The 13,997-nt window shown below is 48.3% G+C and overlaps 1 protein-coding gene across 1 annotated transcript in view; it reads left to right on the forward strand.

Annotated features, from left to right (window-relative positions):
- Window positions 1-10,859: 10,859 nt before the first annotated feature.
- Window positions 10,860-13,997, forward strand: part of CAMK1D (calcium/calmodulin dependent protein kinase ID) — a 204,879-nt gene continuing 201,741 nt past the window's right edge. The window contains exon 1 of the mRNA XM_066633689.1: window positions 10,860-10,945. Within this exon, the coding sequence (XP_066489786.1) occupies window positions 10,860-10,945 (86 nt within the window). The remainder of the gene's footprint in view (window positions 10,946-13,997) is intronic.

Raw genomic sequence — 13,997 nt, forward strand, 5'->3', positions numbered from 1 at the left:
GTGGTCCAACATTGAGCTCAGGATCCAGTGGAGCTGAACACTTCTGATCCCACCTCACTCCCTTCTCTGGAACACCTCTTCCCCACCCTCTGCCAACCTTCCCTCACCCTAGAATGCCTCCTCCCCACCTCTCCCCATGCCCGCACCTACCTCGCCACCGCCCAGCAGTTTGGGTGACCATAGAGTGGTGTTTTGGCTTTCAACTGGTGCTAGCCCAGTGCTAATTGGTGCTGGGCTGGCGCTAAGCCTTGCAAACGTGCCTTACGGTGACAGCTTGTGACACTGTGCACTGGCGATAAGCTGGTGCACAGAGCTCAGGATTGAATTCTGAATCCCATTATATTCGGCGGAGCTTCCTCCCAAGGGAGCATGCCTAGGTTTGGAGCCGTAATGACTGCCTGAGATCAGTTAGTCTTGGAACCAACCACAGGGGAGGGAGGTGGCCTTAAATTTAATCCTATGTGGCATCTGGGACCTAATGTGAGATGCAAGTATGTTGAGCAAATAGGGAACAGTGACCATAGTACTACCCAGTTCAACAAACGGGAAACTGTAATGTTTCTGAGGAAGTCCAACACAGACACATTTAGCCTCAAAAAAGAGAACTCCTCAACCATGAGGAAACTAGTAAAAAGGAAGCTGAAAGAGAAAGTCAAGATGGTCAAGTAATTCATGGAGGTGATTTAAAACCACAATAATTGTAGCTCAACCAGAATGTATAACAAGTCGGAAAGGCCCCACCAGCCTCCCAGGTGCCATCAAGGAAGCTAGAAAAGACAAACGGGTGTCCAGCAGAAAACAGAATTCTTGCCCAAGTGAGGAGAACAAAAAGGAGAATTAAAAAATTTTTTGTCCATTTAGATGCTGCCTGGTCTAGTTGTAATTTTATTCCGGAATCAGTTTATTGTGGTTCATTGGAAGTTGCCTGGGGCAAAGATGTCTGAAAAAAACATTTATGCATCTTCAGTGGAGTTGCCCCTTTTGCGGGGGTTGGGTTCTAATGTCAGTACGCAAAGCAAACATCACATATAGAAAGTCCCTTGAATTCAAAAATTACTTGCTGTCCCTTTAAAAGCTAGAATCACACTACAGGTGGCATATTGGAACTGAGCTGGACTGAGACAACAGCAGATTCATGTCTCCCATGAATTCCGTGAGTGAAATTGCCTTCACTATTTAAACTGCTCTCTCTTTCTTTCTCTACCCCCTCCCCGCACATGTATCTATTGTCAAGGGATTCCCAAAGTGTGTGTTGCACACTTTGGGTGTAGTGGTGCACTCACAGGGGCGCTGCGGGATGTCCCAGTAGCCTCTTCAACATGTTCTCCCAGATCTCACAAAATCTTGCAAGATTTGGGTGCCACTGTCTTGGATCTCATGAGATCCAAGATAAGTACCACCTGATTGAGCTGGGAAGAAGAAACTGGGGGCATCATGACCCAGGAAAGTTTGGTTACCACTGCCATTGTCTTTCCTTCCTTGTGAATGAATAAATAAATACACACCTCCATCTGGTTGGCTTTGAAGCGTATTTGCTTTTCACATCTTATGTCCAGTTACCTGCCAGAAGGCATATTTGCTGGTCAGACCAGTCAAGTACAAAATGGCTCAGGGTGGTGTATATGGTTTCTCCTCTCCTTTTATTCTCACAACAACCGTATGGGTAGATGAGGCTGAGGGATGGTGACTGGCCCAAGGTCACCCAGGAATCTTTGTGGCTGAGCATGGATTTGAACCTGAATCTTCCAGGTCTAAGTCCAATTCCCAAACCACAACATTTTGTACATCTGTATGTTGCAGGAATCAAGTGATGAAAACGTGTGTGAACCAGCCCCAAGTTACTATTTGAGAATCTGTGGATTTTTGGGGGGGGGGGGATGAGTAAGATGTACAGGAGCAGCACTAAAATATTTTCATTATAGCATCTTTCATAGGAAAAAAATGCATTGCTGCACCACATTCACAGATTAAGAACAGTGCAATCTACTTATCGTGTGCCAGTTTAGCAGAGATGACCTGTTCTCTGGTAACTGTATGGATGACTCCCAGGCAATCCAAGAAAGATCTCCCAGTATTTTTCCAAGTCTTCTTCTGGCATGCTATAGCTTGATATTGGTTGCTATAATAATTTCTGCATTCTCCAAAAGAACCAAATGTGTTGGAAATGCCTGTAGACTCCTTTCTCTTGAGACCTGCTAGAGAATATCTGTGTATTTTGTGTCCGTTTTCCTAGTAGAAACTGCTACAACTCGTGTGTCTGTTTCCAACCTGTTACTCAGAGGAACACAATCTTTTTTCTAATCCGGTAGCTGTTCCTGGGACACAATTATCCAAAGCTTGTTGAGCAATCTGAGAGGAACAAAATGCATTTTTAAGGGCTCCGTTTGTTTATGGAAAGCAGAAATTTCTAACATTGGATTTTGAACAGTAAGTACCATCGGAACATTTTTCAACCAAAGTGTCCCTCTCTTGCAGATATCAGTGTGAGTAGACCTGCAATATGATTTTTAAAAAAATCACAGTCAATTATTTGAATTAAATGAGGAAATTAATAACATTTGCCTGTTAAAAAGAGAGATTCAATCCTGTGTATGAGAGAAGAGGAACTGTGTCTTTGCAGATGGTGCTGTTTTTGTAAGTATTTGTACTAAGAAAATTAAAAATAAACACAAAAGAACCCCTGTGCTCTTTTATAAATGGGCTCATCTTTTTAATTGAACCCAATGGTTTCCAAGAACCATGCAGTTTCTAAATTAGATTAAAAATGGTGGATAAGTTTTCCTGAAAGTCCCTAATAATATCAATTTCACCCTGCAGTGTAGGGGTTTGTTGGAAATACATCCATTCTTGCAGAGCAACAGAGAGGTCCAGCAGGCCACAGCACTCTGTGGGAACTGCACGTGTGCCCCAGAACCTCTGCAATGCACTGGAATTCCTTGGCAGACGCACAGGGTTCTTCACAGGCATATTACAAGGAAATGCATTCCTTGAAGGGAGAAAAATATCTAACCAATACATTGGGTAATGTAGCAGGAAGCGGGAGGCAAGGAAGAAGGTAGGATGCTGGCACCGGTCGTGTGCACGAGTACACGCCCCTTCTCGCCTCCATCACACCCCGCCACCCCCTAGCTTCTACCTCTACCTTAGCCAAGTTCAAGGGGTGTGGCAGGGTTCGGCAGTGTGGTTGCAGCACTAGCAAAATGGCTGCTGACTGAATGCTCCGTCAGCAGCCATTTTACAACAGCTGAGCTCTGTTCCGCTGCCACAACCCTTCCGCATGGGTTGGAATTCATTTACAGGCCCACTGATGCAGCTACTTGCCCAAAGTGTGCTGACATTCTCTGTACACGTGTGATTCCTGTGCCAGCCATTATTATCATCCAGGAAGTGTGCGGCCCCTTGCATGGACCAGCTGTGTGCCACCCCACCCTAGGCTCAGGGTGAAAGCTACAATTAGCATGCTGGCACATGGAAACTCCCAGCAACCCCCTTTTGTCTTCCAGCTGCTTACCAGCGCCTTCACACACCCCTAGAGCGGCCACTGAGTTTGGCTTGGCTCTTCGGCCTGAGCAATTTGTCCTTCAGGTGCAAGCTCAGCTGCTCTTACATGGCCTCCCTTCTTCCAAGTCACCTTCTCTGATAACTTAGGGCCCAATCCTATCCAACTTTCCAGCTCCAGTGTAGCCACAATGCAGCCCTGTAATATGGGAACATGGACCTTGAGAAGGCCCCAGTGACTGCCCCTCCATCACAGAATGCAGTGCACACCCCACTGGCACAACTACATCAGCACTGGAAAATTGGATAGGATTGGGCCCTTAGTTGAACAGCGCTGGATAGGAGATGACACAAGGTGAAGTGAAGGTGCAATGTTTGAGCTGTGATATCCAGGGTCAGAATACCCAGGAGACCAACTGAGGCTTCAGGCAGTGGAAGGGTAGGAGACACTCTACTGCTCCTCCTGCTTCTCTTCCCTGAATTTGAAAAAGAAGAAAACAGCCACTACTCTCCTCTCTCTCCTTTTTTGAGCGCAGGTATTAGAGAATGCAAGTCACCGTTTAACATGGCAGCCATCAATTCCATGGCACTACATTAATAACAGAGACTTATAAGCGTAGGAGCCATCTACAATCATGCACATTTTGTTATTTTGCAAACCCTGCTTACGTTGCATTCATGCTGCCAGCTCTGAATTCAAATTTCAATTCAAATGCAAACAGGTCGATTCCAGGGAATCTCAGAAGGTTCCTAAGAATCTGCTACTGCAGGAAACCTAAGAAGGATTCTCCGGTAGTGATAGTGTAGCTACGGCGGGGCAGCAATGCGGTAGTGCAGGCACCACAATGTGCCAAGTAATCACCCCCTCCTACTCACAGTTGGGGGGGGGGTCATTCTTGGGAAGGTGTGTTGCCATCAATGCCCAGAATGGCTCAGGTGGCAAGTGGAGTGAGGGACGGTTACATGGCACATTGCAGCACCTGCAGTACTTACCCCCCCATAGCTACGCCACTGCTACTGGAGAATCCTTCTTAGGTTCCTGGAGCCATATACTTCTTGAAATACCTGATTCCAACCAGTGGAGGGCAGTGTTACACAACAACACAAGGCACCCAATGTCTCATCAGATCTGTGCTTTAGTGAGGTACCTCTAATCCAAGATGCACAAGCAGCTACACTTGCCCCCCCTCCCCCCACAAAAGCTAGAGTTTGGGACATTAGTAATGCAATCTGAAGCCAAAGCTATAAGGAAATTTATGCGGAACGCCTTACATTTTCACAACTAGCAAACAATGTTTTCAGAGCCTGCTGACTTTGAACTAGTGATTCTCCAGATCGGTTTCTTGGTGAAAAGCTGAGTCTTGCCCTGGTTGCTCGGGGTGTAGGCAAAGCCCAAGACAAGTACAAATAGGGCCAGCTGAAGACCTCCTGATGCCTGACGCAACCTTGCCAAATGCTACCCCCTCGCACATGACGATGGGCTGGCCTCTTCTCCTTCCACTCTCCGATGTTCTAGCTCAGGACTCGCCTCCCCTCCGCAGCTTCTCTTTCTCTTGGTCCCCCTCTCCCTTTTCCAATCCAGGAAGTGGAAGGAGGAGGAGGAGCAATGGGGGCAAGTAGGCAGGCAGATGGACACCTTCCACCAGTCTGCTGCCTGAGCGGTCCGGATGGCCTCATGGATGGGCCAGCCCTGAGTACTGAACAGAATGCAAGTCATGACTAGAACATGGAACATAGTTAGGTGTGCAAACGTTTTAGAGTTCAGTCAAATCGTTTTTGTTGTATTCTTACAGCATTTAAAATCTGTCTTCATTATTGTAAGTCATGTATTTTAGTACATGGGCTCCACCCATCCTGTCAAGCTTCTGACTCTGGTCTTGCGCCGTCTGAGTAACTGCTGGCCTGGATGAAGATTGAGATGCTCTTGGTCTGCCCATCCCTGCTTATTGGCTGCCCAGTCTGCTTGCTGGCTGTACAAATTCAACTGCCCCTCTGCTTACCACCTTGCCTGCCTGTTTCATGCTTACTCCACCTCTACAGTAGTTCTGCAGTCCTGTCAGTTTGTGCCTTGAACTGATAACATACATACTGCAGCATCTCGTGCAAGACAACAGACAAAGACCACACAATATAAGGAATACATCAAGGGCACAGGAGTGCTCCAAGACAACATGAAGTTCCTTTGAATGTGCAAATGGTCTCCAGTCTCCCTCATTCCATCCTCTCCGTGATTCCATTTCCATGCTGTGTTTTTGCCCATGATCTTTCAGTCTCATCAAGGCTCTTACCTGCGCAGCAAGATTGAACATTATACTTGTCTTGCGAAACACACCTTCTGTCCAGTCCTAGATGCTGATTTGTTGGAACACTTCATGCATCCCCCCCTCGAATATTTCGAACATTTTGCATGTGCACATAACCCCGATGTTCTGTATATATAATAACAAATGCCTATTTGCAAACACATGTATTGCACAGATTAAATATGTGCCAATGCCGAAACTAACTGTGGCTTCCTGTTTAGGGTACACACATTGCAAACTGCCTCAGCCAGGTAAATTGAGAGGGACTGGCACACGATACAGATAGATAGAAAGGTATCAAGATATAGATCCAGCATGGCTGTCATGGCACACAGTGGCTTGTCTCACATAGGTAAGGCAGCACCCTGAATTTAACAAGCGGGGACACATTTCTCCTACCACACTGCCCATCAGTTGTGCTAAAATGTCTTCTATAAAAGGCATTTTGACAGCAACGGCGGTTTGGCAGAGGAACAGATTGCCAAGAGGGGGTGGATTCTACCTCAATGGAGATCTTCAGGCAGGCTTGACAGGCACCTGCTGGAGATGCTCTAGGACCATTTCCTGCTACAGGCAGTGGGTTGGACTAGATGACCTTGTGGGTCACACCAACTCTATGCTTCTAAAAGGCAATAGATTGAGATTGTAAGTAGAATATTGAGATTGTGCTCATGTAGTTGAGTTCCATCTACTCCCACTTGCAGGAGTTCTCTCAGAAGGAAGTCTTTGTAAGCCTGACTACCTGAGATCCTTGAGGAAAGATGCCAGTATAGAATCTGAGGCCTTATCCTTAGTGCGCTGAGCACAAAGTCTACTGCAGAGCCATAGCTTCTTCCGTCTACTGGCATAGCAGTGCTGACCACTGTTGTGCTGGTGGTCCACAGTGTTGTGCCAGCACACTTGTCTCAAGAGAATTCATAATGTGGTTGATAGCAACATTATACGGGTGCAGCAGTTGCTGGACTGCACAACTCTTTGCCCAGCAGTCACAAATCAACTAATTTCAAAATCAACTCATCAAGTGCTCCGGTGCTTGTGCACTTATGTCACCTTTGGCGGGGGAAAAATGCTTGGAGTAGCAAACAAGTGGGGAAACAGCAAACAAACTTTAGGAGGCTGCTGGACAGCATCCTTCAATATTTCAGTCCTGAATACAGTTTCTACATCTTAGTTCTTGTTCACACATATCATTTGAGTTCTCTGTACTTAATTACTGTACATTTGAAAGCTGACAGTTGTACGTGTGACTCTCACAGGAAAGCATTTCATTGATGGTTATACTAAATGCCTACCTGTGGTGTTAAATCTGGGATGACATGTTCACACACTCAAGCCACGGTTTAATGTTGTAGGATTTCAGTGATGAATAATCATATGTGAACCAGTCCATAGAAAGTACTTTTCTTTTCTTTTTTGCCATTCATCAGCCACAACACATTGGCCTGTTTGAGCTGCAAATTTCACATCCAGATTGACAATTTTCAGTGTTTTGAATCTGGGTTGCACCAGCAAAGCTGTAAGGCCACATACTACGACAATGTTGCTAGAAACCCAATGGCTATATCTGGAGGGCATCTTATTTCATTTCTAGCAGATCAGATTTTGAATCATGAAGCGATTTAGTTCCTTTGCCATCACACTCTCACTGCCAGGAACTGTGCGGACCCTGGGGAAAGACATTACAATACCACTGTCACTACCCTTCATCATGGCTGATTCACACATGCATGTTCATCAGTTGCTGACCAATAATTCACAACTTGCAGCTGAATGTGTCAACTGACTCAGTCCAAATGTCTTGGGAATGAGAGGGGCCTCATGATCCAATAAACTAGCTCAAAGCTAGGTCCATTGTTTATTTGTCAGTTAGGGAAGGTCTGTAGTAATCTATGGCTGTAGTAATGTACGTAAGGAAGGTCAGTAGTAACGTATGGCTGTGAGACCTGGAACATAAGGAGAGCTGAATGCCGAAGAATAAATGCTTTTGATTTATGGTGTTGGAGAAGACTTTTGAGAGTCCCCCAGACTGCAAGGAGATCAAATCAGTCAATCCTACAGGAAATCAACCCTGACTGTTCAGTGGAAGGACAGATGCGGCAGCTAAAGCTTAAATACTTTGGTCATCTCATGAGAAGGGAGGGCTCTTTAGGAAAAACCCTGATGCTGGAAAAAATTGAAGGTAAAAGCGGTGAGATGGTTAGAGTCATGGAGGCAAGGAACATGAATTTGGACAAACTCCAGAAGTTAGTGGTAGACAGTGGGGCCTGGCATGCTGTGGTCCATGGGGTCACAAAGCGTCAGACACGACTTAATGGCTGAGCAACAACAAGGGAAGGTCAACAATCAACAACCATAACAATGCAGCAAAGATGTCTGTTACCTTGGACTGACTCAGCAGAACCTTCCGGATGCTGAGCCCCATATAGGAGCTCCCAAACGACAGGAAGATACAAAGTAGGTGAAACAAACAAATTTTGAAACAAGCTGCCTCAATGCAAGCCCTGTGTCTTCCTAATATAGCCTCTGTACATGCCCAGAAGCACTCTTTCCATGCATTCCAGAACCTCAGGCTACTAGATCTTGACTTCTATTAACCCAGTTCTTAACTTCTGATTCCAACAATATTGAATACCATGGACAGGTGCAGATCCTGGTACCTGTGCATTTGGGAAGAAGGCCAGAGCAGAACCAGGGGTGTCGGTATGGGAGCCAGGATTGAATCTGGTCCCTGTGGAGCCCGAATGTGTCTCCCCCCTACAAATCTTGGTCAGGCTTCCTCTGATGTTTATTGACGTTTTAGAACCCACCGTTGGGGACCAAACTACAGCTTACTGGTTGGAACGGTATTTGACAACCCGTGTTCCTACGGCAGTGATTTTCAACCTTTTTTTGTCTCATGGCACACTGGCGAGGTTCTAAAATTGTCAAGGCACACCATCAGTTTTTGGACAATTGACAAGGCACACTGTGCTGTTGCTGGGGAGCTCACATCCCCATTGGCCCTATTAACAAATGACCCTCCCCCAAACTCTCGCGGCACACCTGCGGACCATTTGCGGCGCAACAGTGTGCCACGGCACAGTGGTTGAAAATGCCTGTCCTACGGTATTACAACAGCCTCTCTCTTTCCATCCGCATCATACAATTCAATGGTTAATTCAGTAATAATACGAGTAGTAAACTAATAAACATTAATGTAATAGATTAGTATTAACCGTGATGAATGAAAACAACGCACAAATGCGTTGTTTCGGAGCCATTCATGCCTTCTCTTTAATGGTTGGGGTTGAGCCCGTGCTCTGTTGTTCAAGCTGCCCTAAGTCATGAACTCAACAGGGCTCATTTGCTTTCTGGACAGCCAGGTGTCAGTACCAGACTGGGGACTTCTCCAGTCCCATAAGCACAGGCATTTGGGGGTGCAGCAAACATCTGCAGAAGATGCGGCTACCTGAGCTTCACTTCTCGTGCTCCTGGTCCAGACTGGGTGAACTGGAAAGTTTTTCATTTTGACGTGCTTGTGACGAATCACAAGCAATGTCAGACTGAGAGCCAGGATGGTGTGTCTGGTTTGGGGGTTGGACTTAGACCTGGCTCAGACCCTGGTCAGCCATGAAGCTTCCTGGGTGACCTTGGGCCAGTCTCTCTCTCAGCCTTGCCTACCTGGCAGGGCTGTTGTGAGGACAAAAAGAAGGGGAGGAACCGTTTGCTCCACCCTGGGCCCCTTGGAGGAGGGTGGTGTAAAAGCTGGAGAAGGAAAGGACATAGTGGAGATGGAAAAGGTGCAAAAGAGAGCGACTAAGATGATTACGGGGCTGGGGCACCTTCCTTATGAGGAAAGGCTATGAGATGAGAAAAGAGATGTCTGAGCGGGGACATAATTGAGACATACAAAATGATGCAGGAGATGGACAGAGTGGATAGGGAGATGCTCTTTACACTCTCACATAACACCAGAACCAGGGGACATCCACTAAAATTGAGTGTTGGGCGGGTTAGGACAGACAAAAGAAAATATTTCTTTACTCAGCGTGTGGTTGGTCTGTGGAACTCCTTGCCACAGGATGTGGTGATGGCATCTAGCCTGGACGCCTTTAAAAGAGGATTGGACAAGTTTCTGGAGGAAAAATCCATGACGGGGTACAAGCCATGATGTGTATGCGCAACCTCCTGATTTTAGAAATGGGTTATGTCAGAATGCCAGATGCAAGGGAGGGCACCAGGATGAGGTCTCTTGTTATCTGGTGTGCTCCTTGGGGCATTTGGTGGGCCACTGTGAGATACAGGAAGCTGGACTAGATGGGCCTGTGGCCTGATCCAGTGGGGCTGTTCTTATGTTCTTAAGGGAGGGCACCAGGATGCGGTCTCTTGTTATCTGGTGTGCTCCCTGCGGCATTTGGTGGGCTGCTGTGACATGCAGGAAGCTGGACTGGATGGGCCTCTGGCCTGATCCGGCGGGGCTCTTCTGATGTTCTTCACAAGCCTGCGGGCAGCTCAGCGCGGGGCCTGAGCAGTGGCGTAGCCGGCGGGGTGCAGCGCACTGAGTTTGGCAGGGAGCCTGCCGCACTCCGGACTGGGGGGGGCGAGGCGGGGACAGGCTGCCCCGGGCGTCCCCCCGCGCTGGCTCTGGAGGGAAGGCTCCGCTGCCCGCTTGCTGGCTCCAGGCAGCCGCTCCCCTGCCCCGGGGAGGCTGCCTGCCAGAGGGAGCGCCTGGCGGCGGGCCGGAGCCGAGGGCAGCCGCAGCGCGGGCGCCAAGGGGCCTGCTGGCCCTCGGGGGTCCCGCCCGCGTGCGCCCCGCGCTGCTCGCGCGCCCTCCTCCCCGCCGGGGGCGGCGCTGCTGCCCGGCCCCGCCCCGCCCCGCCCCGCCCCGCCAGCCCAGCCCAGCCCAGGCGGCAGCGGCGCCCGCGGGCTGTGCCGGCAGCGCGGGACGGGGAGTCGGAGCGCCTCCGCCGCAGCAGCCGGGCGGGCGGGAGGAGGAGGAGGAGGAGGAGCGCGCGAAGAGAAAGCAAAAGCCGGAGCGGAGCGGAGCCTCGCCTGGCGCCGCCGCAGCCCCTCCGCGCCATGGCCCGCGAGGACGGCGAGGGCTCCTGGAAGAAGCAAGCCGAGGACATCGCGCAGGTCTTCCACTTCAAGGAGACGCTGGGCACGTGAGTGGCGCTGCCGGCCGGCGGGCGGGCGGAGGGGAGAGCGCCGGGCCGGCAGGGACCCCTCGCAGCCATGGGGTGCCGGCTGAGCGCCGCTGACCTGAGCTGCCGGGGAGGACGCGCGCCCAGCCGGGGCGCAGGACCCCCCCCCCAAGCGGGCGTCCCCCCACAGCCTGCAGCCCGAGCCTCTCCCTGCCCGCTGCGGTCAGCGGGGCTTCCTCCCGGGAGAGCGTGGCCAGGGCGGCAGCCCCAGCGCTGCGGAGCAGGGAGCCCGGTGCAGTCGCGCTGCCCCCCGCCCCCCAGCAGGCACTGCAGCCCACCGGATCAGAACCCACCCCTCGCGGCTGGAGGTGGCTCCGTCCGGCCCCGGTGCAGGGTCACTGCTGCGAGTCCCGCAGCGCTGCGTCCGGGGGAGACCTCCCCTGCTTGACAAGCCCTCGCCTGGCACCTGCCCAAGTGCAGCCTGGCAAGCCCCAAAACCTGCTCCGGCCCGACAGTCCCGTTTGGAAAATGCTGGACCGTTGTCTGGCCCAGATCCGCAAGCATGTGCTTGACACTCTTGGATGTGCAGTATTTCAGTGTGCCTTGTGGGGAATATGCGGACGTGTGTGTGTGTGTTTCAGTCAGTGGCGTACCTAGAGGGGGTGCAAAGCACTAAGTTGTGCAGGTGCCTGAACACAGCATGCAAGCAGCCCTTCCCCCTCCCCTTTGGAGCCCCCTCCTCTTTGCTCCCACCACCCAGAATGGCTTTGCACACCATGTTCGGGCATCTGCCAAACTTAGTGCTTTGCACCCCCTCCAGCTACACCACTGGTTTCAGCGTTTTAAGTCCGCAGTGTGTGCATTTGACATTTGGTGGGAGCATATGTTAGAGTACATTAGCGTAGAGGGTACCTGAGGGCTTGCTGATGTGTTAAACCTGTGTGAGGAGAGTTTGTGATGTGGTGTGTGTTGGTTAACAACGTTAAGCTCAGTGCTGTGAACTGGGACTCACGTACTTAGAAACGTGTTCAACGCCAAGGTGAATCACGACATTGTATGTGGGGGACTACACATTGGCAAGTACCTGAGAAGGCAGGTATGCTGATGAGAGCCTGAGTATATGTTTTCCCCAGTTCTTTTAAGGACTTGGAAGGTCTTGTGAACCTCCAAAGGGCCCAGTTGAACTGAGGCCCAAATCCTACCAACTTTCCCACACTGACACAGCTGTGCCAATGGGGCATGTGCTGCATCCTGCAGTTGGGTGGCAGTCAGGGAGGACTCCTCAAGGTAAAGCAATGTTGGTTGCCTCACCTTGGAGCTGCATCACCCTTACCTTGGTGTTGGGAAGGTGATTAGGATTGCACCCGTAGCTGTGTTTTTACACAGACTACTTCACAGAGTGCTTAGAACAAGCTCTGATTTATAACTGCACTTTCCTTTCTGAAAGCAAAATGCCTGCATGTTTAATACGCGTTGGGAGAAGTATATATTAATAGAATTGGAATTTAAAAGGGTGGAGTAAATATGGTTTGACTTTTATGCTTTCCCCTAAAGCTGACAGCAGAGTCTATTCATAGAAAGAAGAGCAGAAATAATCAGAGTGGATTGGATGTGTTTTATCCACTGCACTGCTGTAGCTTAACTGTTGCTAGAGTATTTTCCCCCCTCCTTTATTTATAGTGCCTGTGCATAAAGGTTGGCAAAATGAAGATTGTTTTTAATCATCTGAGTCCACAGGCTCTGTTAATTTAAAGAAACCAGGAGTGATTGGGAAATGGTTTGCGGTTCAGCAAGTTCATAAGTTGTTTTTTTTAAAGGTATTTCAGGTCAGATGGCTGTGTGGTATAGGAAAGGTCAACATGCAGGCTGCTGTGTAGCTGTGTGTACTGGGTCGTGTGCACATCTGTCTGTTATAAACTGCAGCTGTATTTATCACACAAATGCCTCTTTAGGTGGTAGTCATTCAGAGTTGTCCTTCCCAGGCTGCTCTCTGTGTTTGCCCCTTAAAAAACAACCTCTACCAGTGGGGCTGTTCTTATGTTCTTAGTGACATTCCTGTTACTTCTGTTGCTTATTTAACAGAGCAGAAATGCAACATCTGGACTTCTAACGTGCAGCTATTTTATGTGGATGAATTAGTGGATTGCAAAACCTATACAGTTTGGTTAATTGAATTATACGTGGGTGCTGCTCTTTAGAAATACATGACGTTAACTTTTTTGGGTTCTCTTCTGTTTCTTATCTCTTGTATTATCAAGATTTTGTGGTATAGCAACAAGTATTTTCTCTTTGTCATTGTTATAAACACTAGGCATTAGCTAAAGTTTTGAGACCCAAAAGTCAGCACAAGAGACTCCTGACAGGTGCATGTTCTGTTCTCTGTGATTCTATAACAATATTCTGCCTGTCCATTGTTTGTAAAGCTGTCCACTCTGGACAGCATGGGAGCTCAAGAAAAGGCCTTTTCCTTTGGAGAGGGTTGTAACTATTGTTGATGATAGATGGCCATCAATAAATATGCTGGTGCCATCTTGCTCTTGAAGTGACTAACTGGTTCAAATGATTGGTTGTAGCTTGTGCCAAAGAAAATAATTAAGCGTGAGCAACTATGTTTGCTTGTGCCATTAACCTTTATCTATTAAGGCTGGTATAATCTATGGTCATAAAGCTATATATATTTCATCGAGGTGCCTTTGTAGTGAGAGTAAGTTTTATGGGATGGTTGGACAATGTTATGGGTAAAAGTGGAAACTAGAGAAGCTTTCTTAAAAATAAAAAAGGATGCCATGTTTAATACCATTTCCAGTTTAAGCTACTTTGTTTGTGCTTCCTCACGTTGCACTCTTCTTAGTGCACTTTTGTTTTTGAAAATTTAAATTCTTTGTAAAATAATCCAAATTCTGCACCACAAAACCCTCTGGAATTTTGTTACCTTTCTACTTTATTCAAATGATGTGTATTCTATTCATCCAAGGTGATGCAGAAAAAAATTTAAATATAGAATAAATCAAATGAAACATAAAAGCAAATTTACACATAATTTAAAACTTAAAACAGCAAACGCCACATCAGA

The sequence above is a fragment of the Tiliqua scincoides genome, chromosome 7 (genome assembly GCF_035046505.1).
Source record: "Tiliqua scincoides isolate rTilSci1 chromosome 7, rTilSci1.hap2, whole genome shotgun sequence".
NCBI classification, from domain to species: Eukaryota; Metazoa; Chordata; class Lepidosauria; order Squamata; family Scincidae; genus Tiliqua; species Tiliqua scincoides.